Source organism: Tenrec ecaudatus, chromosome 5, assembly GCF_050624435.1.
Source record: "Tenrec ecaudatus isolate mTenEca1 chromosome 5, mTenEca1.hap1, whole genome shotgun sequence".
NCBI classification, from domain to species: Eukaryota; Metazoa; Chordata; class Mammalia; order Afrosoricida; family Tenrecidae; genus Tenrec; species Tenrec ecaudatus.
Genome location: NC_134534.1, coordinates 34,664,034 through 34,691,439, shown reverse-complemented (window position 1 = coordinate 34,691,439; position 27,406 = coordinate 34,664,034). Strand labels below are relative to the sequence as shown.

Here is a 27,406-nt window from a genome sequence, read left to right as displayed (position 1 = left end):
AGGGAGGTTACTTTAAGGACTAAGGTGTGCCTGATCCACGTCAGGATATTTTCAGTGGCCTCTTATGCATGTGAAAGTTGGAAATTGAATAAGGAAGACTGAATGAAGAAGTATCAATGAATTTGAATTGTGGTGCTGGTAATTAATATTGAAAGCAGAATGGACTACCCAAAAGACAGACAAATCTGTCTTGAAAGAAGTATGACCGGAATGAGCCCTACAGGCAAGAACTTCCTCTTTACGTACTTTGGATGTGTTGGCAGGAGAGACCAGTCTCTGGAGAAGGACCTCATATTTGGTAAAGTAGAGGGGCAGTGACAAAGAGGAAGACCCTCAACACGATCTATTGACACAGTGGCTGCAACAATGGACTCCAGCATAAGAACAATTGTGAGCATGTTGCAGGACCAAGCAGTGTTTTGCTCTGTTGTGCATAGGGTCACTGTAGGTAGAACTAACTGGATTACACTTAACAACATCTCCCATAGTGATTGACAGGCTTGGAAACCCTATGTGGGTCGCTATGAGTTGTAAGTGATTCTATGGCATTGGGTTTAGTTTTTTGGTACTACTTGATGCATGTACATTATCTGTAGTTCTCTATTTAGGGTTTAATCACAAAAATATACTAGTGGTTGTTGACTCAAATTGGAAAAGAAAAAGAAAAAAAGTCAACTGAAATAGAAATCAAGCATGGATCTGTGGTGGCATAATGACTATGAGTTCGACTGTTAACCATAAGGTCAGTAGTTAGACTCCACCAGTCACGTGCTGGGAGAAAGAGGAGGCTTTCTGCTCCTGTAAAGATGAACAGCTTTGGAAACTCAAAGGGGCGGTTCTTCTCTATTCTATAGAGTTGCTATGAGTAGGAGACTACCGGATAGCAATTCGTTCCCCTCCCCCGGCCCCCACTGGAGGTTTATAAAAAGGGGGATGTGCAGCATTTCATTCTAAGCAAATGGAAGAGCATATGTAAAAAACAAAGATTGTAATGGAACACATTACACTTAAGCCTGATGGGAGATTTTTTTTGAGAAAAAAATGTTATTAAAGTTAGAGAAAAAAGTTAATTTTGGCATAGATCTTTGAAATCCATTGATCCCAGGTGTGAAAAAGGAGGTGCACTTTTGTGATTAAGAAATATAAAGATACCTATAGTTTTGATTTGTGTACCTACTGACTTTAGATCCGCACTCTGACACTTCTTTTTAAAGTCAAGTCTTGTGAGGCGTAACTTAGTTTCAGTAAAATTCACTCTTAAAATTCATACCAAAGTGAGTTTTGACAACCATATCTAGTCCCTTATCTCACATCCCAATCAAGGCACAGAATATTTTTCTGATCACAAAAAGTTCCTGTGCCCATTTGTGGTTGAAGCTCACTGTACTCCAGCCCTGCTAAACACTGATCTGATTTCCACCCTTATGATTTTGCCATTTCCAGAATGCTAAGTTAATGAAACTATATTTTACAGGAACAGGCAAGCTATGGCCTATGCTTAACCAGGCTTACTCTCTGTTTTTCATAACTGGTGAGTTAAGAATGGTTTTCACCTTTTACAAATAGGTGGACAGAGTTTTAGAAGGGTATTTTGTGACGGATACATAATAAAAATTTCAATGTTTGTAAATAGTATCTTACTGGCATCTAGCCAGGCTCATTGATTTATTATAGAGTTTGGTTCTGATTTCTATGCCATTAAAATACTTGTGAAATAATTCAGATACCTCATTATAAACTACGTTTTCATGATTATTTCCTTTTGTTATCAGTATTTTTGATTTTATTTATATCTTTTTATTTTTCTTGGGGAATTGGAAACATTGCGTATTAACTTGCAGATATAATGACATCAGCAAATTGAGCACTGCCACCTTGTCTGGAGTGCATGTTACTAAGGACAGGATGTGTGAATAAAGACAAAACAAGCCGTCTGCTATAAGTGCGGGGCACTGTAATGTGCATGGGTTGTAAGTCAGAGAGAACCTCTATTTGTCAATGACTGCTTTCTGGTTCATGCTTTTTATGTCTTCTTGAAGGAAGACTACTTTGCTTTATGATTTGTCTAACTCAAGGTCATGACATTTTTCCTCATTGTTTTCGTCTGAAAGTTATGTAGGTTTAATTATTATATTTAGGTATGATCCATTTGAGTTAATGTTTGTATAAGATGTGAAATTTGAATTGAGGTTCATTCATATATTTTCACACAGATTTTCAGGTACCATTTTAAAATGCAAATTTCCCATCACTTATGAGACTATTCTTTACTGAATTCTCTTGACACTTGTGTAAAAATATTACGATCTAATAATGACCCTCACTATGCTGGATGGTTTCTGGATTCTCTGCTCTGTACTATGACATTTGTGTATCCTTTGCTAGAACGACATTGACTTGATACTGTAGCCTTTGTAATAAATCTGGAAATTAGGTTGTGTGAGTCCTTCAACTTCTTTTAAAAAATATTTTATGTCTTGTCTTTTGATTTTCTGTATAAATTTTAGAGCCACCTAATTTCTACAGCCCCCCCCCCCCCCAAAAAAAAAAGCTAAAACTTGATTGGGATGGTGCTGAATTAGTAGAAAACTTGTAAATAATTGAGACACTGACAATATTAATTTTTCTTCATCAATGCACACAGTATATGTATACATGAAGGGACTTTTTGTATATGTATATTAAGTTTGTAGAAAATGGAATGAAAGCTAGTGGATTTTCCTCCTCAAGTTTTTGAAGCCTTCTTGTATCACCTACTCTTTAGATAGTTCTCACCATAAAAAGTTAGCACAAATTTTGCCAGATTTGTACCTGCTTCCTTTGCTGCTTTTCTTTCCCCATTCCCATCCTATTCCTCTTAGCTCCTATTCCCAACCCCATCTCTCTGGGCTACTGTGGACTTAAAAAAACATTTCCAATTGTTCATTGCTGGTCTATATAGAAATAGATTTGATTTTTTAAATGAAACACTGAGTTTGTATCCTAGGCCTTTGCTAAATACACTTACTTGTTCTAGGAGGTTTTTTCCCCCAAGTTGTTTCTTTGGGGTTTTATATGTAAACAATAACCATCTGCATGTGTGTGTATGTGTGTGTATACTCATATATATACATATGTATATATAGAAGGCATTTTATATCTTCCTTTCCAATCTATATGTTTTTCATATCTTTTTTTCTTGCCTTAATACACTAACTAGATTTCAAGTTTGATGTTAATTAAAAATAGAAGACATCATTCTCTTTTTCCTGATATTAGGGGGTTTTTCTGTAGATGCCCTTATCAGGTTAAAGAAGTTTCTGTCTATTACTAGTTTGCTAAGCAGTTTGATTACTTATTCTCAACTTGTTTCGAGTCAGACTTGTTTGATTCCTTTTCCCTTTAGTCTGTTAATAGGGTGTATTACAGTACCAAGTATTAGAATGTAGAAACAACATTAAATTCCCAAGATAAATATGAAAAATATATATATTAACTAATGTTGGGCTGAGGAGTTTTATATTTGTGCATGAGGAATATTAATTTTTACATTTCTTTTCTTTTAACATCTTAGTATATGTACAATCATTTAGGAATCAAAATAATGTTAACTCATGAATTTAATTGATAAATATTCCTTCTTTTCTTTCCTGGAAGAGGTTGTGTAGAATTGGTATTTTTGTTTCTTTAAATATTTGGTAGATTTCACTGATAAAACTATTCAGAACTGGAGTTTTTATTTTTTGGAAAGTTTTTAAGCTAATAATTAAATTTCCATAGTAGATACAGAATGCATGCTGTTTGAGTGACATGTAGTAGTTTCTGTTTTTCTCTTTTTCAAGTAAATGGCTTATTTCCCAAGGAAACTGTAGAAAGTCACACAGGCCTTTCTATCCTGCTCTATAGGGTCGCCGTGAGAGGAATTAATTCAGTGGCAGTGAATTTTGAGCCTTTCTTTCCCTTTAATGGTGACTATGGCTGGGGGGGGGGCTATTATGATCTCACTTCTCTTACTCTTGTTGTCGGAAGTCTGCGTTGAGATGACTAGGTTGCCTTCTAACATCAACATCTGGTGAAGTCAGGAAAGGGTCAGCTTTTGCAGGTTACTCAGCAGTTTACCTTTGTTAAGACCTGAGCTTTCTCACTCTTGGAGCAGGACAAGTTATTATTTTTAAGCATTCTTGATTTTTCTCTAAAAAGGCAATGTAAATAAAAAGTAAACCACGATTTTTATAGGTAAATAATACCTGGTTTTAGGTACTTGAAAAACCGTCATAAAATGAAACTTTGATTCACTTGCATAGCCTGACTTGGTCAGCTCCTGACATTTCATGATGTTTCTGTTACCGACAGCATCCAGACTGCTCAGCAGATGTGAACAATTACTGCGAGAACTCATCCAGTGTTTCCCCCCTGGATCTTGCAGATTACTCCTATTGAGACTCAGTCTAAATGATTTCATATTTGGGTTTCATTGTGTAAGTGAGAAGGAGCCCTGTTTGTGTAGTGGGTTATGTATTGGGCTGCCAATCACAAGATCAGCAGTTCAAAACCACTAGGAAAGAAGATGAGGCTTTCTACTCCTTAAAAAGAGTTTACAGTCTCAGAAACTCAAAGGGACAGTTCTTTCAATTCTGCCCTATGGGGTCGCTGTGAATCGGAATTGACTTAATGGCAGTGACTGTAAGACAAATTAGCTCCATTTCAGAAGCTGGAGCCCTGGTGTTGCTATTGGGTAAACGTTGGACTGCTAACCACAAGGTCCCAAGGTTGGTGGTTCAAACCCACCAGCCGCTCTGAGGTAGAAATATGAGGCTGTCTATATGAATTTGCATCACTCAATGGCAGTGTGTGTTTCAGGAGCTAAACTGTTGAAAAGTAACATTGTAAACATCTTAGAGCCTATGATTGACTGTATGTTATAAATGGTAGAGATTTAAAAATTATATGCAAATATCTCCATAAACATATGCATTGACTCTTAAGTGGACATTCATTTGAGAAGACAGAGTAGTCTCAGCACTTTTATGATATGATGGACTATAAGATGCTCTTTTATAATTAGCAAGCTACATTTTTATTATTTTGTTCTTACTCTATGAATTGTTTGGAATTCTTTTTTTTTGGCCCCGATGTCTCCCTTCACCCACTTTTCTGAATTGTTTGGAATTCTTGTATGCAGCTGTGGTTTGTGGTGATGACTATTTTTCTGAGCCCACCAGGAAACCAATTTTAAAACTCTGTTTTTCTTCGCAGAAAACTGCACCAACAGTTCGAAATGTATAAGGAGCAGGTCAAGAAGATGGGAGAAGAATCCCAGCAACAGCAAGAGCAAAAGGGGGATGCCCCAACCTGTGGTATCTGCCACAAAACAAAGTTTGCCGATGGCTGCGGCCATAACTGTTCGTATTGCCAAACCAAGTTCTGTGCTCGCTGTGGAGGACGAGTGTCCTTGCGTTCAAACAAGGTACAGACATGATTTACATTACTACATGCACCAACTGTCTTCGAGATAAGCAGACTGCTAGTCAAAGTACGGAGATGGTTGCTGTTGTTATTAGATGAGCCAAAGAGCAAAGCACCTTCTCTAGTATCTTCATTCTAAAGCTTTTTACTTTCCAAACTGAATTAAGAAGATTGCTTCACCGTTTCATTTAGCTCATACTTTTGTTTAGAACGGTAGTTTTTAGACTTTCAAAGGATATGAGAGAAATGCAGTTGTTCCAATTCCTTTGTTTACAGGTGCAGAACACTCAGACGAGAGACCAAAGTTCATTCTCAAAGTCACAAATGATGACTGTCACAACTGTGACTCTTCTTTTCCCATTACTACACATATTTTACAGACTTCGTAGAGCTGCTCTTTGTGACTCTTAGCACCTGTGTTAACTCATTGGCCTGCTAACTGCAAGTCAGAGTTTGAGGCAGTTACGCCTGCCCTATAGGGTTTTATGAGTCAAAATTGATGTGAAAGCAATGAGTCTGGTTCTACGCCCCACCCCACCCAGACTATGAAGAAAGAAATGTGTTAAGAAAGTGTTCCCCACTTGTACTGGTGTTTTATAGTTTATACATCTACTATAGGGATTACAATAATGATACCCAAGGAATGATTTGATAAAATTAGCGAAAAACCAAACTCACTGCTATTGTGCCCACTCTGACTTATAGTGATGCTCTAGGACAGGGTAGAACTGCTTCTGTGGTCTCTGAGACTGTAATTCTCTATGGGAGTAAAAACCTAGTCTTTCTCCTGTGGACTAGTTGGTGGGTTCAGTGGTAGCATGGTTAGCAGCCCAATGTGTAACCACTATGCCAGCTAGGAGTTTGTCTCCTTACCCTCCTTAGAACTCACATTTATCTTCTTGTCAGTAAGGTAGCATCCACTTGACTTAGGTAGTTTTTAAATAGGAAGTTGATATTTGTAAATACATGTGTTAGTCTGGGTAGACTAGAGAAACAAATTCATGGACACACATATGTGTATAAGAGGTTTGTATACAAGAGCAGTTGAAAACATCCCAGCCCAGTCCAGTCCATATCAAGTCCATAAGTCCACTATTAGCCCATATATCCAATACCAATCTATAAAGTCCTCTGCAGACTCACGAAACACATGCAATGACGCTGAATGCAGGAAGATCGCAGGCCAGTGGGTGCAAAGTCTTGTGGGTCCAGTGGCATTGTAAGCATCTCAGCACTGGCAAGGGTCTTTAAGTGTCTTCTCCAGGTTAGGGCACTAGCACAGTTCAATGTGTCTTATCAGCTACAAAGTCTCCCAGGGAGTGAACAGAGAGAGAGAGAGAGAGTCTCTCCCACTTCCAAGGAGGAAAATGCCTGAGTTCCCAAAATTCTCAGGAGAAGGCCATGTCCACACAGAGGCCTCATCGGTTATAGCTTGATTAACAGGCCAGACTCCATCCCTTCACTCGTAATCCTCTCAAGTTGACACTAAATTATGTAGCTACCACAATACATTAATCAGTTGGCCTCCAATTGATTCTGATTAAGCCCATGTGTGTCAAAGTAGAAATGTGTTCCACAAAGACTGATGTTGACAAAGATTGCATTTTTTTTCGAGATTTCCTCAAATTTCAACTTTTTGGGTAACCATTTGCATTCACCCAGGGACTCCGCTAAATACTCTAAAGTCCCTCAAAAATTAGAGGGAATTTCTTAACCCTATGTGATTTTGTTTCCCCTTTTGTTGCCATTTTCCCTCCTGGTTTTAATTTCTTGTTTTGCCTAGGACTAATCTTTTTGATTTATTTCCTACTCCCAGTGTCTCCAGCTAGTTTACCAGAGCATGCTTGTTTGTTTTCCTCCTCCTTGTTTGATTGCATGGGCTGAACACTTCAGTAACAATTCTGAGTAGAAGTGGTAGGATCAGACATCCTTGTGTTGTTCTTAAGCCTAAAGGCAAAGCAGTCAGCATTTCATTAGTTCACTCGATGCCATCTAGACTTACTTTGTAGATGCTTGACTTTTAAAACAGGGAATGGCTGTTGGACTTTGTCAGATGCTCTTCCTGCCTCTGTTGAGCTCAAGCATGCATGTTATGTGTTTGTTCATTAATATAGTGAAGTAAACTGATTTAAAGTGATTTTATTTATTTTTGTAAAGTACATATGGGTTAGACATGGTTTTCTAGAGAAACAAAACCAGAAGGCTAATGATTTTATATATATTTATATAGATAGATAACATAAGAAATAAACAGTTAATTAAATTATAAAGCAGTACAAATGGCTCAGTGCAACTCACTCCTGTGAGAAAGTTGTGAGACCCTCGCAGTCCTTCAAGTCTTGAGGGCCGCTGGATAGTCCTCTATAGAGCAATTGCGGCTATCCGGGCACAGGCAGCAAACAGCAAGGCAGGTCACCAACAGTCCCCAGCTCAAGAGATGTAAATTCCAATAGTGTGGCGAAGCAGGTCTTGAAGGAACCTCAAATTATAGCGACACAGTCTACAGTGTCCCACAGGTAGTGTAGCTTGCAAATTGAGGCATAGAACAAGCAGGCAGCTGCACACTGGTCTGATGATCAAAGATCAAGAGAGGTGAGGCTCGCCAAGCCATTTATCTCTCCGCCCTTCAATTAATCTCATGTGTTCATTGGCCATGTTGGCACAATAAATGTTAACTATCTCAACATATAAAATAGTTTGCCATTTTAATATAACATATAAAATAGTTTGCCATTTTAATATAACATATAAAATAGTTCGCCATTTTAATAATTTTTAAGTGCACTATTAAGTGGCATTAACTATTTTTAGAATATTGGACAACTGTAACTATTTCTAAAACTTTCATGATCTCAACTGGAAATTCTGTACCCAATTAGACAAAAGTTAGTCTCTCAACCTACTCTTAGCCCCTGATAACATTCTGCTTTTTGTGTCTATGAACTTGCCTAGTTTAGATATTTTAGATATTTCACATAAATGGAATCATATATTTGTGTCTGGCTTATTTCACTTGGCATTATCTTTTCAAGATTCAATTCTATTCTTTTTATGATGCCATAATATTCATTGGTCTGTGTACTCTATATTTTGTTTATTTGTTGGTAGACATTCAGATTGTTTATAGTTTTTTATTAGGAACAGTGCCGCAATGAACATTCATGTTCCAGAATCTGTTTCAGTCCCTGATTTCAAATCTTTGAGGTCTAGACGTAGGAGTGGTCCTGCTAGGTTATATTCCATGTTTAAATTTTTGAGGAGCTACCAAACTATTTTTTGCAGTGGCTGCACAGTTTTACATTTCCATCAGCAAGAGGAGTTCCTCTTTCACCATCATCCTTCTTCACATTATTTTCACATGTATAATTTAGTAATGTTAATTACCTTCTTTGAATTGTTCAATCATTCTCACTCTCTTTCTGAGTTGTTACTCATTAACATACACTGTTGACCCAGGTTTATATATAATCTTTCCAAGAGTCCGTTCCAATTTGATCCCATGTATGTAATTCTTCAAACAACCTAATGCTTGAGACAGACCTGTTACAGGTATTTTTGTTAAACTATTCACAACCAAAGCAAATTTATTCCCATAAGGTCCGTGCCGATGCATTGTGAGCCTACAGGACAGAGTAGAACTGCCCCTGTGGCAGTCACTCTTTAGAAGGCCCCTCTTTCTCTCATGGGGAAGCCGGCCTTCAGTTAGCCACCCTTTATGTAGCCCACTCTGCCACCAGGGGTTCTTAGCTAATCCCTAGTTATCTTTTAAGATGAATTTAGGGGATAGTTTTGGTTTAAGGTTTAAAGATATCACAGGGCAGTAGTTTCAGAAATTCATCCACCCTGTATAGCTCCATAAAGCCTGGATTCTATGAGAATTTGAAATTTTGTTGTGAATCTCAGATCTGAATTTTTCTATGGAATTTTTGATCAAAACAGTCATGAATGTTAGCTGGTATGAATGGTAGCTTGTCACCACCCCATACTGTGATCTCATGGCAAAAGAGGTGGTTGTTCTTGGAGGCCTTTAGCCACACATTCCAATCTTCCTCCTAACCCTGATTCCACTTCTTCCATTGTTCTGGGTGCTTAGAGACCAGTTGTAAGTTCTCAAGAACCCAGGCACTGTGCAATGAAATAAGAGGTGGAACAGAAGCACTAGGCATGTTTGTAAGCAGTGAATTAGCTTGTCTCATGCTGAGGAACCAAGTCCCATGAGGTGTTCGTGCCCAAGCCGCCACAGCCGCGCTCCTTAGTTGTTGTTATAAACGCACTTATTTAACAGCTTTTGCCCATCAACTTTTTCATGTGTCCCATGTAAAATTCTTTGGACAATGGTCATCTATTGGTTGTGAAGTGGTATTTCATTGAGACTTTGATTTGCATCTAATCATGTTGAGCATCTGTTCCTGCTTCATTGGAATATATTATAGAAATGTCCATTTAATTCTTTGTCCATTGTGTTAAAATTTTAACAGCATCTTAACTTAGTACCACATATTGGGTGACGTGTAAGAAGAGAAATGCATTTTCTCACTGTTCTGGAAGATAGTAGTATGAATTAATTTGTTGGTGGGACCATGTTTTCTAAAGTTTCCAAGGGAAGATCTTTTCTGGTCTCTCCTGCCATATGTTATTTCCAGGCGTTCCTTAACTTGCAGCTCATGCACACAATATAGAGTCACCTCTGTCTGTTTATATTTGTGTCTCTTTTAGAACCCCTGGGTGATGCAAATGGTCTGCACTTAATTATGAACCCAATGGTTGGTGGTTTGGACTCACCAACTGCCCTGTGGAGGAAAGACCTGGCACTCTACTTCTGTAAAGATAACTGCCAAGGAAACCCTTCAGTGACTCTACTCTGTAACACAAAGTTCCAATAGATTTGATGGCAATGGGATAGGATTTTTGTGTTGTGGTGGTTAAGAGCCTGACTCAGATTGTCTTAGGACCCACTCTGATTTGGTATGATTTCATGTTAACTAATGACATCTTCAAAGATCCTACTTTGCTTCAACATATCTTTTTGGGAAAATTTAATCCCAAACATTTCATGCTCTGCCTTCCCTCCGCATCATGTCCTCTCCATGTGTAAAATCCAGTTACCCCATCCCAGCATCCACCAAAAGTCTTAACTCATTCCACCATTAACTCTAAGTCTAATATTTTATCTTTTAAAAAGCTTAAATCAGGCCTGGATGAGGAACTGGGTATGATCCACCCAGGAGCAAAATTCCTCTCTATTTGTAGATTCATGAAACCTAGACTACGAAAAACAGTGTGTGCTAGGCACAAGGTAGATGTTCCTAATCTAAAGGAAGAAATTGGAAGGGAAGAAGGAGTCTAGATCAAGTTTGACACAGATTTCATGGCTTGAAAATAGTAATCTGTCCTGTGGGCCCGCTTGCATACTCTGGACACATTTGGCCATAGCAATGTATTCTGGGCTCACTTGGCTTGCGTCCTCACTCTCCGGCACCACCTTTTTCTGGGGTGGCTACACTGAAGGGATTGGCCAAAAATAGGCTCTGAGAATTGATGAACTACCAATTGAAATGTTTCAGTACAGTGATGCAGTGCTAGAAGCACTAGGCTATGTCTAGAAACTTGGAAGACAGCTACCTGGCCAATCGACTGGAAAAGATCCATATTTGTGTCTGTTACAAAGTAAGGTGACCCAGTAGAATGTAGAAATTATCAAGCCATGTCTTCATGTCACATGGAAGTAAAATTTTGATGACTTTAAAAGTGGCTGCAGCAGTGCATCAACAGGGGCTACCAGACATTCAAGGTGGGCTCTGAAGAGGAAGTAGCATGAGGACAGATACCAGAATAATGTTTACTTGCATTTTATGCAAAGTCATTTGACTGGTTGGATCATAACAAACTATGGGTAATATTGTGAAGAAGGGGAATTCCAGAACATTCCATTGTGCTCCTGTGAACGCTTTACATAGACCAACCAGCAGCCATTCAAGCAGAACAAGGGGAGACTGCACGTTGTAAAATCAGAAAAGGTATGTGTGTCAGGGTTGAATCTTTTCACCATCCTTCTTCAGTCTGTATGCTGAGGAAATAATCCAGGAAACTGGACTATCTGAAGAACCCAGTATCATCATTAGAGGAAGGCTCATTAACAACCTCGATACACAAATGACACAGCCTTGACTGCTGAAAGCCAAAAGGACTTGAAACACTTACTGATGAAGATCAAAGACTATAGTCTTCACTATGGATTACAACTCAGTGTAAAAATAACAAAACCACACATAACTGGACCAATAGAATAAATGAGGAAAAGATCAATGTTGCCAAGGATTTCATCCCACTTGAACCCACACTTAATGATCAGGGAAGCAACAGTCAAGAAACCAAACTATTGATGGGAATGAGCAAATCTGCTCCTATGACCTCTTTTGAGAGTTACAAAGAGCAAAGATGGCTCTTGGAGGACTCATCTACTCGTGAACTAAGCTATAAGGAGCCCTGGTAGTGTAGTGGTTACCAGCTGGGCTGCGATCCACATGGTCTCCAGTTCAAAACCACCACAAGCTCTGCTGGAGAGAGCTGGGTTTTCTATTCTGGTCAACAGTTACAGTCTTGGAAGCCCACAGGGGGTTACTATGTTTTTGAGAGGCAAGCATGGCAGTTCGTCTCATATGCATGTGAAAGGTAGGCAGTGCCCAAGGAATACCTCAGAAGAATTGATGCCTTTGATTATGGCATTTGCAAAGAATATGGAAAATATGGTGGACGGGTAGAAGAACAAGGAAGTCTGTCCTGGAGGAAGTCTAGGCAGAATCTCCCTTAGGTGGATGGCAAGACATTGCTCATGTACTTTGGACATATTATCAAGAGGACTCCGTCCCTAGGAGAGTGTTAGTGAAAAAGAGGCAGACCATTGAAGAAATGGATTGGCATAGCGGCTATCACAATGAGCTCCAACAATACTATTGAGAGAGGTGCAGGATTGGGTAATGTTTTATTCTGGCTTTTACTGTGACTGGACAGAACCTAATATCATATCTTCTTTTTTAGATGACTTCTTTATCATTATGAAGTGACTTATTTCTGATAATATATCCTAGTCTTATTTTAATATGGTCATTTCACTTTTGTATTGAGTAGTATCAGCATGCGATAGCTTTTCCTAGTCTTCTTTCATGTTATCATTGTCGATGTATTTAAAGAGCTTTTATTACAGTCATTGAATAGTTAGAATTTGTGATTTTATCCTGTATGACACCATCTGCCTTTTAATAACTGTTAAGACCATTTACATTTAATTTAATTGTTGATATGGTTAGGTTTGAGTGCATCATATTTGTTTTGTTTTCTGTTGGTCTCTCCTGTTGTTAGCTTATTTTTCTTGTTTGTTTTTTGATTAATAAAGTATTAATTTTATTTTATTATTTTATTTTCTCTCCTTTTTAGGCTTATTACCTATAATTCTTTGCTCTATTTTAGTAATTGTACTTGAGAAAGTACACATTTTGTGAACATACTGTAGTCAAGCTTCAACCAGTATTATACCCCTTCATGTATAGCATGAGAACACACACAGACTTTCAGACAGTGGTATTAGTGTATGGTGCAGTGGTTATAGGAGAAAGTCGAAGCTCTTCACTCCTGTAAATATTTACAGTTGCAGTAACTCACAGGGCTAGTCCCACTTGGCCTTCCAGGGTTGCTATGCGTTAGCATCAACTTCATAGCTACGAATGTCTATTATTATTAGTGTAAAAGCAGCTTCAAAAAGTTCATGGGAAGATATTTGAAGCCCTCTTATGTTTTATGTTATTGATATTAGACATTAATTTTTACCTATGTTACCAATATCATTATAAATTATTATCATTTTTTCATGTCTTAAACTGAAATTTCTCATCACCCACTTTTCTGTTGTCTATCCCTCTGGGAGGGCGTTATAGATTGATCATTGTGATTGGTTCCCCCTTTGTCTCCCCACCTTCCCCTTACTCTCCTGGTAGCTCTACTCTCATTATTGGTCCTGAGGGGTTTATCTGTCCTGGATTCCCTCTGTTTCCAGTTCCTATCTGTTCCAGTGTAAATCCTCTGGTCTAGCCAGATTTATAAGGTAGAATTGGGAGGGATCATGATAGTTGGGCGGCGGGGGGGTTGGGGGGACATTAAAGAGCTAGAGGAAAATTGAATGTTTCTGGCTGGCTCGTCTCTTTCTAGTGACCCTTCTGTAAGGGATGTCCAATTGTCTACAGATGGGCTTTGGGTCTCTACACTGCACCCCCTCTCATTCACATTGATATGATTTTTTGTTCTGGGTCTTTGATGCCTGATACCTGATCCCATCAACACCTCATGTTCACACAGGCTGGTATGCTTCTTACATGTGGCCTTTGTTGCTTCCCAGCTAGATGGCCGCATGTTTATCTTCAAGCCTTTAGGACCCCGGATGCTATATCTTTTGATAGCCGGGCAGCATCAGCTTTCTTCACGTCAATTGCTTATGCATCCATTTTCTACATTATTTTTTGTTGTTGTTGGCCTTGGCTTTCTTTAATGTCTCTCTTCTCATTCAGAAACTCTAATTACCTATATATTTGGACGTCCTACAGCTCACTTCGGTTGTTTTCATTAAAAGAAATTTTATTTAGTCTCTTTTCCGTGGCGTCGCGGAGGCGGTCGGGTGCTTCACCATGAAGCTGAACATCTCCTTCCCAGCCACTGGCTGCCAGAAACTCATTGAAGTGGATGATGAACGCAAACTTCGCACCTTTTATGAGAAGCGAATGGCCACGGAGGTCGCCGGGGAGGCGCTGGGCGATGAATGGAAGGGCTATGTCGTCCGCATTAGCGGCGGGAATGACAAGCAAGGTTTTTCCCATGAAGCAAGGTGTCTTGACCCACGGCCGTGTCCGCCTGCTGCTGAGTAAGGGGCACTCCTGCTACAGACCACGGAGAACTGGGGAGAGGAAGCGCAAATCTGTCCGGGGGTGCATTGTGGATGCCAATCTGAGCGTTCTCAACTTGGTTATTGTAAAGAAAGGGGAGAAAGATATCCCAGGACTTACTGACACAACTGTGCCTCGTTGCCTGGGGCCCAAAAGAGCCAGCAGAATCCGCAAACTCTTCAATCTCGCTAAAGAAGATGACGTCCGCCAGTACGTTGTGAGAAAGCCACTGAACAAAGAGGGCAAGAAATCTAGGACCAAAGCGCCCAAGATTCAGCGTCTTGTGACTCCGCGGGTCCTGCAGCACAAGCGCCGGCGCATTGCCCTGAAGAAGCAGCGCACCAAGAAAAACGAGGAGGAGGCCGCCGAATATGCCAAGCTTTTGGCCAAGAGAACGAAGGAGGCCAAGGAGAAGCGGCAGGAGCAGATTGCCAAGCGACGGAGGCTGTCCTCGCTGAGGGCTTCTACCTCCAAGTCTGAGTCCAGTCAGAAATGAAAGAGCCTGGAATAAATAAGCTCATCTAGTGAAAAAAAAAAAAAGAAATTTTATTTATTTTTGTTTCATTTTGGATACTTGGCTATGCTTTAGTTCACTAATCTTTTCTTTTGTCAAATCTGCTGTTGATACCACTCAGTATCATTTTTACCTCTAGAAGTTCAATTTGGGATTTAAAAAAATATCTTCCATGCCTCTACTTATCTTTATGAACACCTAGGATACAGTTTTAATAAGTGATGTGATTACCTGTTCTGCTAATTCTAACCTCTTTGTCAATTCATGGTAGATTTTGATAGGTTATTCGCAGCATGGGATGTGTGTCTTTGACCCTTGCATGCCGAGTCTTTTAGGTTAAATGACAGGCATTGTACATTTTACTTTGTTGAGTGATGGATATTTTTGTATTCCTATAAATCTTATTAAACATTATGTAGAACCCACCTTATTCTTTTATATCTTGCTTTTATGATTTATTAGGCAGATTTGGGACTGCACAGTTTAACACTCACTATTCTCTTTCAACTGAGGCAAGCTACTTTACCTAATGAGAGTTTGCAAGGCAGGCTGGTAGGAATGGCTATCTTTCCCTCTAATCTTTTGAGAAGGTTCACTTCCTGCTCTGGGGTGTTCCATAACCATGCACAGGTGGCACATTAGCTAAATACGTAGCGGGGGCCATTGGAAGATTTGGAGAGTTCTCTTTCTGCAGATTTCTTCTCCTTGGTAATGGTAACCTGTTCCATTAAGTCTAGCTGTAGCCTCTTCAGATTCTGAACTCTTTCTCTTCAACTCAGGAAGTTTGCTAGGTTCTGCCTCAGTTTCCCCTTACTATGCTGCTGCCTCGAAGTCTCTCAAAGCAATAAACTGAGAAAATTTTAGTGTTTTATCTAGTTTGGCTCCACTGTTCACTGAGGCCTGGTGTGCAGTGTCTTAAAAATAATTTTTTATCCGTTTTATCTGCCCCCCCCCGTTTGTTTTTAGGCAGGACAAATTTAGCCTCAGATTTTAGCTAGAAACAAAAGTCCCCAATTATGTCTGGTTATAATGTACTTGTTAGAAAATATATTTCTTAGTTTCTAATGCACTGTCCCTTTATGTTGAACAGCTGAATCAATAAATTAAACTTTAGTGAAAAGTTGGAATGCCCCTTGAAAATCTATTATATTGTGATCATTGTATACTGTGAAGGCAGGAGGTGGAGCAGTATTCCTTTTTTTGCCTCCTCTCTTCTCTGTTTTGTGTTTTATATTTGATGAGGAATTGTCAGGGAAATAAAAAAGTAATCTAGATTTTAGCTCAAGGAAGACAACCCTGGTTTTTTCCTATTAATTTTTTTATATTGTCCTTCAGGTATGAGACTTATCACAAGAAACTTTTTGTTAATATGGGAAAGCATTTTTCTTTGGTTGATATATGTAAAGGTTGTCTGTATTCCAAATGAAAAGAATATTGAGTTCAATTTCTCTTCTTAAATCATCAGACCTATGCTCAGTTGCCTTAGAGAAGGAAGCTCTTGATGTCTCTAGGGGCTAAATACATTTATCTGATTTATTATACCCTCAAAGGAGTAAGAAGAGTGAAACCTGGGCAGACTATTCTTATGGAATATAATAACTAGGTGACTTAAAACTTATTCATAAAGCTACTTAGAAATTGCTTTTGTAATCTCCTGAGAGACCAAGATAAAATAAACTTTTGGTTTTAATTTCTAAGCTCATCCATGTGGACCCATCCTTAAAAATAACCAATTATCTTGAGGTACAGTTAAGATGCAGAGAGAAACATGAGGTTCATGATAGATGGAAGTCCCAATGCAACAAGCGCTTATGAAGTATTGCCTCCATTTATTTCCTGTTAGATGATACCTTTTCATAAATAAAAGTTGTACGCTGGTCAAATGAAAAAATAATGACTTTATAAAGAAGAGATTATTTTGTAATCATACAAAAAGTTTGTGAAAAATATTCCATTATTTTTAAATTCCATTTTTCTAAGAACTATTTGGAGCCCCATTTAGATGCTGACGTTAATCGAAAAGGCATTAAGGTAATTATAATGAGAATCATGTTATGTTTCCAAGTAGGGCGAATTTGATTTTTATTTCTTTTACTTTTGTTATTGTTAAGTGCTCTCAAGTCAGTCCCGACTCAAGATCATCCCAGCCTACAACTGAACGAAACCCCGTCCAGCCCTGGGCCAGCCTCAGAGTGGCTCTTACGTTTCTTAGGTTGAAGCCTATCCACGCAGCTGCTTAATAGGTTATCTAGTTTCAAAAATTACTAAGTACACAATTTCAGATTTGTATTGCTTAACAGAAATGTAACAGAAACGAACTTTTCACTCAATACCTTATCAGATTTAAGGCAGAATGAACTATGCTTATCATTGTTATAAAAGAAGAAAAATTATTTTTATTGGTTTGAAATGAACTTGTTTGTCACTAAAGACTTTCGGTCCATTTCAGTTTTATCTCCCTCCCTCCCACTGCCTTTAAAAAAAAGTCACTGAAACCACTATTTAGGTTTGTGGGATAAAGAATCTGGAGGGATTTTTGTTAAATTATTACAGAAACATGTGGTATTTATATTTGCACAGACCCTCTTAAGAAATGAGATTAAGAGAGAACTTCTTAGCAAGTTCTTTAAAATATATTGACTGACGTAGAAGCACTATATTAACACAGTAAGACTGGAACCATGACACTGATAGTCTGTTGCAGTGGTTCTCAACCTTCCTCAGGCTGCGACCCTTTCATACAGTTCCTCAGGTCGTGGTGACCCCCCACCCATAAAATTATTTTCATGGCTACTTCATCTCTGCCATTTTGCTACTGTTATGAATCAAACAACCCCTGTGAAAGGGTCGTTCGACCCACACACAGGTTGAGAACCGCTGGTCAATTGTGTAATCAAGTCCTTATGCCTGGTGTTAGTGATTACTATTTATTGTATGCTGTGAGATAAAAGAATGATTAGAGTCTTTTTGCAGTCCTCTAGGCAGTCTTTTTTTAAAACTAAATTAAATTCAAGCCGCTGTGAGAGCCTGCAGTGTGTGGAACTCCTACATAATCGTGACAGGGCACTGGGATAACTTGAAATGAGCCCGCACACACCCAAGTCAAGTAGTAGGGATCTTCCTTAAGATTTCTTCAAATAACCGTATATACTCGTGGATAAGCCGAGTTTTTCAGCACATTTTTAAATGCAGTTTTTGTGGTAAAATTAGGTACCTCGACTGATATTTGGGTGGGCTTATACTCAAGTACATATGGCACTAAGAACCAATGTACAAGAGAGGATGTGACTTCCTCAGGGAGAGTGTGACAAAGAAAAACCAGGAGAGCCAGGTTCTGTGCTCACTCTCATGTGCTGTGGCTTTCGTCTGACAAGTCATTTCATCTCTTGGTGCTCTTATTTTTAAAAATCTGTGAAATGAAGGCATTGATCTAAAATATTCCTAAGGTCTCTGCTGGGTTTAACATTTATTGATTTAAACAAATTAATGCTAGATTATTTATGACATTTTTTAAAGACTTGAAAAATGTGTTTTCCTCTGAGCCACATGTTATATGATCAGATAATTTTTTTAAAATAATTGAGAAGTTCATTAATTCCCTTAGGTTACTGTGAGTGAAGCTTTGGTGTTTTACAGGATCACCAGATCTTCAGTTTTAAGTCATTAGACAGAATAACTTACAGTGGTTGAGAATGTTAGTAGAAAATCCCTGTGGCCTTTAAAGAGAGAAGAAAGGCATCTCCTTAACTCGGCAGGATAGTGTGGCAACTTCAAAAAGCAGTCGAACTCAAGACTCTTCAGGATGTTGTTTTTATCTCCTAATGAATATTAGCATCACAGAAGCTGGCAAATACATTTTCAAATCTAGCATACAGGAAAACATTTTCAACAGAATGTTCATTTGCAATGTTACCGGAAAGCTGGAGCCGCCCAGAGGCTCCTCAGGAGAGAAGCCTGAAGATCTGCTTCTGCAGAACCAGCCAGTGAAAACCATAGGGGCACACCTGATCTCTGAGACAGGGGTCACCTGTGGGCTGGAGGACAACCTCAGTTGCAATACTAACCTCTATCAAGTTTCCACTGGTTCCTTTCCCATCCCGCCACTTTCGTGACCCGTGTTTCCTAATAACCAAATCTGGAATGTGACGTGGTAGAAGGTCAGTGGAAAAGAGGAACACCCTGGAGAGGGACTGGCATGTTGTGGCCACTGTGGGCTCAAACATCACAACAGTTGTGAGGTTGATGCAGGAGCAGTCAGTGATGCACTCTGCGCATGTAGGTTGTTACGAGCCAGAACAGACCAGATGGCACGGAACAGCAATCTTATAGATAGAGTCAGAGTTCTTTGTGTGGAGTTGTTTCTCCTCAACAATCTCCCGGTGATTTCCTGCATTCCTTATGCTGAGGGAACATGGCAGTTCCTGAAGGAAAGGGTTGGTACCTTTGGTGTGGGACAGTAGCTTTCTCCAGGGTAGGGTGAGTGTGAATAACTTAAAGGGCAAATATTTCCAAATGTATTCTAATCTACCCAAGAACATTTTCAGTTTTGCAAATCACAACCTCCTCCCCCTCCCCTTCATTTGGACAATGGTCCTTCTGCTTCTGGTCCACCAAACAAAGGAATGATTGCAGAATGCATTGTCTTGCAGGAGAGCTGGATCAGGGCAAAGCTGAAAGAGCTTTGCAAGAAATGTAAAAAGGACACAACCTTAGTTCATGAAGGAAGCAGGGATGTGTGTGTGTGTGTGTGTGTGTGTGTGTGTGTGACTAGTTCCTAGTCTGTGTGTTTTCGAGCTAGAGCTGGGTTGGGAGCTGATCGTCATAGTGATCCACAGGAGTGCTTAAGCTCAAACAAAATTCATTTGAATTTCAGAGTGAAGTTAGATGTTTTCTTTTCTTTTATTTAGACCCTTTCTTTAAACAAGTCAGATGTGTCTGATGCTATGACAGTCTGGACTGGCTTTGGCATTTAAGTAACAGTAAGGCATTTTTATCAATCGGACGAGCGAAATCTGATCAAATTAAAGCAAATGAAGATCAAATGAAGATCAAATTAAAGCACATTTACAGACCACAATAAATCTGTAAATATATCTATTCAGCCATTTAAATGTAAACTGTGAATGTGAGGGATACTTGGCTTTAGAGCAGTGGTCCTCAACCTTCCTAATGTTGCGACCCTTTCATACAGTTCCTCAGGTTGTGGTGACCCCCAACCATAAAATTATTTTTGTTACTACTTCATCACTGTCATTTTGCTACTGTTATGAATCAGGCGACCCCTGTGAAAGGGTCATTCGATCCCCAAAGGGGTCGCAACTCACAGATTGAGAACCCCCGCTTTAAAAATATATTTTAGGATAGAGGAAAAAGTCTTTGTAGATCATTGGAATTAGGCAAGTTACACTCGTTACTGGCATAGCTGCATTTGAACTTCACATTTACTATCAACTTGCTCTTAAACCCTTGCTGGCAAGGATACCGCCTAGTTGAGTGGCCACAAAGGAGAAAGATATTCCGTCTCCATATCTGCCCAAGGCCGATCGCCGTAAGACCAAGAGACCAGACACGCCTCTGCCCTCCATCCTTTTTTACCCTACTCTGACACTAACCACCGTGACACTACAGTTCTGCTGGGTTCAATAATTCTCTGCAACGGCCACATACATCTCCAGACAATACTCACAATTAAAGGGCTTTATTAGGGAAATTAATAGGTTCCCAAAAGCTAGATCAGAAAACACATCGGATATAGTCATTGGCCCACAGTGACACCTGTCCTCAGCCAACAGCTAAGTCTCTTTTCTGTTCTGTCTCTCAGCCATGCCTTCCTTCTGCCTCCAAAGGCTGGGAAGGCCTGCTTGCTACTTCACCTGACTGTCTCTTGGTCTCCCTGCCTCGAACTCTGGTCTTGCCTCTGTTACCTCTGTTGGCCAGGACAGCTCTTCTTCCTGGATGATCTTGGGAATTCCCTGCTGCTTCTTATGGGATTGCTCTCTTAGAGCCAGAGGAATAGCATTCCCAAAGAAACTGCCCCCCCCCATTAGTGCTTCATACAACCTATTTATATATTCCCACCCAATCATTTGGTAGGAATTAGAGATTGGATGGAAGAGCTACTTTCAGATATTTTACTTCACCACAGCAGTCTAACATCACATCAGTTGACGGAGTGGATACCTTATTAGTAGGCAAGGTGAATGTCAGGTTGAACAGATTCTACTCAGCATATATTGGAACAATCAGTATCTGTAATGAGTTGCAATCATAATAGGAGGTGACACAGTGGTTTAATATGTAACATACTTGTGGACATCACCCAGATTGGCTTTCTCCTCTGAAAAAGAGTTACAGTCTCGGAAACCTGCAGGGGCATTATTATTTAGTCTTCTCTGGGTTGCCCTGAGTCAGAATTGACTCCATAGCAGTGAGAAAATGACACTGGAAAGAAAAGAAGCAAAGTACAAGTCAGAAATGTGAGTCATGATTCCTTTATCTTTTTAAAATGGTTCAATGATTAAAGTAGCTTTCTAATCATGTGTAATGTGAGGGTGCTTCAAAAAATTCCTGGAAAACAGAATGAAAGATCATTGGATTTCTCTACAAACTCTCTGAAGCCCCTCATAAGTCTCATTCAGTTCCTATTCAAGGAAGATTCTTTTACCTCAACTTTGACAAAAAAAAAAAAAGATAAGTGAACTATTTGAAACGTTTTTTTTTCAGTTTAAAAGAATTCTGATTCATATAAAAAGTAGGACTTCCTTTGAAGTCCTTCTCTTTCTAATCCCCTTTTGACATATGTGAAAAGACTTCAAAAAGTTCCTGGAAAAATGAAACTGAAAGATAATGGATTTTTCCAGGGTTTTGTAGTCCCTTTGTATATTAGAATGCCACTCGCATAGAATAGACTTAAGGAGAAATACGTAGATGTACTAGCATAGAATCGACACACATAGAAATACTTAGATATACTAGCATAGAATATATGTAGATTATATAGTTATTTGTGTTAAACAACAACAACAACAACAACAAACAAAACACCCCCTCCTAAAACCAAACCAAACACCATCCTCTGCCATCAAATTGATTCTAACTCATGGTGACCGGGTAGGACAGAGTAGAACCACCATATGGTTTCGAAGGCTGTCCATCTTTATGGAAACAGATGGTATCGTGGATTTGAACTACCAGCCTTTTTGATTAGCAGCCCAATACTTAACCCACATCACCAAGGCTCCGTGTGGTAGGTGCTCTCAAGTTAGCTCCAAGTCATAGTGATCCTCTGGACTGGAGTGAGTAAAAAAATATTGATACTAGAGTCCGGTTAAATACACAGATTTATTCCAAACAAAACATTCTTTAACATGGTCTCTGTGATCAATCGATGGCTTCAGGCACATTTTCTCAGTAATATACAAATAAAGGTTCAATCAAAATTGGCTTCTAGGGCAATCTGCTGGACTAAATTCAAGCCAGGGAAGTCAGATCAGAAGGCTGTTGCATTTGTTTTTTGAAATTGCAAAAAGGTGTTTCACATAGATTTTTCTCAATGGGCATGGCATAGTCTTAAGGGCATCTGGCTCTTATTTTGTGTCCTGACTCATCAGCACATGAAGGCTTTTCTTCTGTCAACATTGTTAATGTGGACTGTACTTTGAGTTACATTTTGATGTGCATTGAAATGCTACATTTTAATTTACAGTTACATTTTAATGCATTCTATCAGCCACTCTAGGAAGCCACTCCAGGTGGTCTAACAGTTACTGTTGGTCTGTTAACTGCAAGGTCAGCAGTTCGAAACCACCAGCTGCTCCTCTGGAGAAAAATAGGGCTTTCTACTCCTGTAAAGAGTTACATTCTTGGAAACTAACAGGGACAGTTATACCCTGCCCTATAAGGTTGCTAATGATTGGATCGACTTGAGGGCCATGACCTTTTGGGGGGCTGGAGGGTGCGGGGGAGCTATCAGCTACCTCACAGGAGAAAGCTAAGGTTATCTGTTTCTGTAAAGATTTACAGCCTCGCAAACCCTTTATAGGACTGTTCTGAAAGCAGTTGACTCCTTGGCAGTGGGTTTGTTTCCAGCTTGAGGTCCTAATTTTTCTGCCATGCAACAGACTATGTTCTGCTGCTATTCATGTTTTCGGTGGCTAATACCACGGAAGTGGGCCACCTATTTTTACTTCTTCTGAAAGATCCACTAAAACCTGTTTGCCTTGGGCCCCATGCAAGACACCACAGGATGGCAGACTGACAGATGGGTGGGTTATTGTGGCATAGACATTGTGTTTGATTCAGTTCCTTACTGTGTTAGATTGGGAATGGAATGCGAGCTTACCTTGGGCGCACGGAATTATTATGACCAGTTGAGATGCAAACACGGCAAAAGGAGTTTTATTTTTCTAGCTCCAGCTAGGGCTTTCCACCCTCCGCGGCCCAGCGCAGCGGGGACCCAGCGCCCTAAGGGAATCAACCCTGAGTTCTTTGTTCTCCAGGCTTTTATAGGGTTAGGGGGCAAGGGGCAGTCCAGGGTTATTATTCTTTAAATTGATTGGAGAATATTTCTGGTGCCAGTCTTGTCCGGCAGTGACTGGCCAGTAGGGTTGTGTGTGTCCTCCCGATTGGTCTGCCGACGGTGGGTGGTCGCCTGTTGGACACTGTGTCCCATTGGTCAGCGTGAGTCAGCCTAAATCAGGCGGTGGTTTACTTCTGTTCCAGGAACCTGAAACTGAACCTTAGGCCCTTTCCGAGAAACCAAAACTTGGGCCCACCTCAAACTTTGTTTTTCCACAGCCTATTCCAGCCCTGACCCAGTTGATCTATACTTGTGCCCCACAGCTGCAGCTCAGTACTGTGGTCATGTTTTCTTGAATATAGTAGTTCAAACTTGTGGATGGACAAAAACACTATAACAGAAAATTTAATTGTCTTAAAAAGAGGCATGAGACATAGACAGGAGATTGAGTCACACTAACTACAGTGGTGGGAAACAGGTGATTTTGAATTACTTATATAAGATAGGCAAGAAGAGATGGCAGAATGATTTCACTAGAGAGTATAGAGTATACATGTAGAAGGAGGGGTTCTGTCTTTTTGGCAATGTAGTGGAGGAAGTGATAGGAAGAGACTGAGTCATCTATGGCAGGAATCTGAGAGGGGTCTGATAGTAGTTTCCTAGTGGCCTGGGAGACTCATCAAAATATTAGACACAGACTTGCTGGGAGATGAAATCACCATGCTTCCAGTAAAATGGTGCCATCACTATCAAGAGGAAATGCCAGAAGGGAGAGACAACAATATCATCAATCTAGTCTGAGTGAGAAGGAGAAGGCATACGAATGGTATGGGCATCTGCCTTCCTCTGACTTCACAAGAGGGAGGAGAATCCAACTGAGCATTAGCTCAAGGCTGATTCTTAGGAGACTGTCAGTCTTGCTTTTACTCTCCAACCTTCTGGACCAATTCTGATACCAACTTTCCCTCCCAACATACCTTTCTCCACTTCTCTGCTTATGTAACACACACACACACACACACACACACACACACACACACGACTATGGGATTTACTAGGAGGGCTTGGTCCTCAGCAATTCTTCTCAGCCATGTCTGCTGGCATACCTCTCTCTGGTCCTTGGCCTCTCAGTTCTGTAGTCCCTTGGCCTTTTCCCTGCTTGGCAATGTTCCTAAGCTCTTTTAGCACTTCAGATAGTTGCCCCAAAGGCACTCCACTCTGCTTTCATTAAGTGAGCCTCCACTTGAAAGGGCTCAGCTTTAGCTCTATGGGTCTGCAAAACTAGCTCCCCTGGTTCAATGCCTGGAGGCACCCCATTCCACAAATATGCCTTCTACCTGCAGGCACTCAGTTTTACTAGCTCTGTGCGCTGGGAAGCCCCCTGATCTGGACTCTGCTGCCACTGTAGCCACTGCACCTATTATCCATCTGCCATTCCTGTGGGGGTGTAGCTCTGTCTGCTGGATCTAGGAGGTTCAGGGCACCAGAATTTTGGGGTCCAAAGAACAGATTTCACTCCTGCTTTGATGGTAGTAAGCTCTTCTTGTTACTTTGAACAGGATATTTTATAGCCAGCATGTTGGCAAAATTGGCCAATCCCTACAGTAGAGGTCCAAGGTTTTACAGTCACAATTAGCCTTGTTAGCAGTCAATCACAAACAAATCACACAATCCAACCAACCTCTTCCATACTCCTTTTCTATTATACACAGTCATCTGAGGGAAAAAAAACTCCTCACTTTATAATGGGCCCACCCAGTCTTTGGTGAGCATTACTTACAAAGACTAAGACTAGAAGAAACATAGCAAGCACATCACTGCACCACAGAAGATTCGGGAATACATGTAAATTAACCTTGGGATATTTGTCCTCCAAATCCATAAGATCTTAAGACTGGCCATTGGGATAGCTGATTTTGAGAAAAATGCTGAGTATAAAGCTATTTTTATTAAATATTCTATACCTTTAACTATTTAAATATAAATTTTAAGTTGTGCAATTATTAGCCCATACTGTTAAATTAGTAATTATTTTTGGATATTAAAAAACCAAACCAATCATCAATAAGTCAATTCCAATGCATAGCCATCAGGTCTGGTAATTTTGACCTAAAACAATAAATTGATTAGCTAAATTTTAGAAATGATGCATGAGGGTGTCAGATTAGAATTAAACTTTTTGAAGCCCCCTTGTATAAAGCCTATATAAGTCACTGGCATTATATAAAGGCAGCATTATATAGCTGCTGTAGAATAAGCTCTGAAGCGAGAGAGACTAAGTTTTACTGTTTACCAGCAATGTGCCCAGGGGCCACATGATTAATCTCTCTGTGCCTCACTTTCTCCATCTGTAGGAAGAGGTAATAATACCTGCCCCACGAGGCTGTTGTAAGGAAAAATGAGCATATTCCGAAGCGCTGAGACGTGAACGTGGCACCACATATTGAGTGCTACAGAAGTGTTTTGCAATGATTATATTGCTGTTGGATTTACCTATTATATGTACCAGGCACTGTACCTGTTTCTCCATGTGTTATTTAATCAAATCACATTTGCATATTGTATCAATGAATTCCTTTAGTGCATGCGAAACTGAGTATGCCTTTAAGTAAATAGGTATATAAAATATATAAAGTAAACCTTTATCTTTGAATGCAACCACTTAGTCATTTATACTATAAGGGCAAAGCGGAGATAAATACCCTCATGATTCAGGTTGAAAATTCATGTTAAAGAGCATTTTAAAATCCAGTTTATCATGTACTTATAATAAAAATATTCTTCCACAGTTGGTTACTTTTTATATTTTACACGAGACTTGAATCAGTCTTTGTCTCAATGCCTGATATTTTAGTTTTAGAATTTACCTCGTTTTTCATGTAACTCTCTTTTTTATTATTAGTGAGATTAATATAACTTTTCAAAGATATAGGGAGACTTCAGTAATTTAATTGAATTACTAAAATGTGATTAGAAGATGTAGCCAGCCCTTTTGTTTGAATTTCTTTTTTCCTGCCAGTCAAAAGAAAAGCACTATTTTGATTCAGGGCTCATCTGCGTTTTTTCTTTCAACGGTCTCCTTGTGGTGGTGCTGGTGCTGTCCAGTTGGTTCTGACCCCCAGCAACACCGTGTGAGCAGCAGGAGAGCGCGGTCCCAGTCCGCGCCATCTTTACATTTGTTATGTTTGACCTTGTGATTTCCGCCACGGTGTCAACCCATCTCATTGAGCATGTTCTTCTTTTTCTGAACCCTTCTACTTTATAGAGCCTGATGTCCTTTTCTAGGGACTGGTCTCTCCGAGGACATGCCAAAATACATGAGACAGAGTCTTACCATCCTCACTTCTAAGGAGCATTCTGGCTGTCCAGCTTGCCAGACAGATTGGGTTGTTCTTGGCAGTCCACGGTGTGGCCAGTATTCTTTGTCAGCACCATTATTCAAATCCATTGCTTCTTCTTCAGTCGTCCTCATTCAGCAGCTAACTTGCACGTGCATATGAGGCGATTGCAAATACCATGACTTGGGTCAGGCGCACCTGAATGCACCTTAGGAAATTGTATTCACTCCTAAAGCTTCAAATACAATGTACACAAGGTGACACGCAAACTTGGTTCACCAGCAGGACGATTCTTCTGAACTCCAGAGTTACCTATATATCCACCTTTTGGGAAAATCTCTAGTTGAATGTGTTATAGACACTTCAGATTCACGTCGTCTGTATCCAAAATTTTTTTCCCTAAACCTTTCGTGTGTGCTTTCAGCGTATTTGTGTAAGGAATTGCCTCTTATCTTCCCAGTTGCTGAAGCCATACTTCTGGAGTCCTGTTGTAGATCTTTCTCTTTCTCACTCAAGTTTGGTGGGGGACGTCCGTTGCTCCTGCTGTTCCTGTAGTTCACGCCACCCTGATTTTTGTTTGTTTCTTAACCAGTTCATCTGCACAGCTTCCTGATTGCTCTCCCTGCTTCCAAATTTTTCTCTTTCAAATTTAGTCTGGATA

At 39.8% G+C, this 27,406-nt stretch overlaps 1 protein-coding gene and 1 pseudogene across 15 annotated transcripts in view; both read left to right on the top strand.

Moving 5' to 3' along the window:
• The window catches only part of RIMS2 (regulating synaptic membrane exocytosis 2), a 575,734-nt gene that overhangs the window by 115,413 nt on the left and 432,915 nt on the right, over window positions 1-27,406 (top strand). For all 15 annotated transcript variants that reach the window (XM_075549390.1, XM_075549379.1, XM_075549382.1 and 12 more), the window contains one exon: window positions 5,236-5,446. In XM_075549390.1, coding sequence (XP_075405505.1) covers window positions 5,236-5,446 — 211 coding nt within the window. The remainder of the gene's footprint in view (window positions 1-5,235; window positions 5,447-27,406) is intronic.
• Window positions 14,082-14,919, top strand: LOC142448683 (small ribosomal subunit protein eS6-like; annotated as a pseudogene).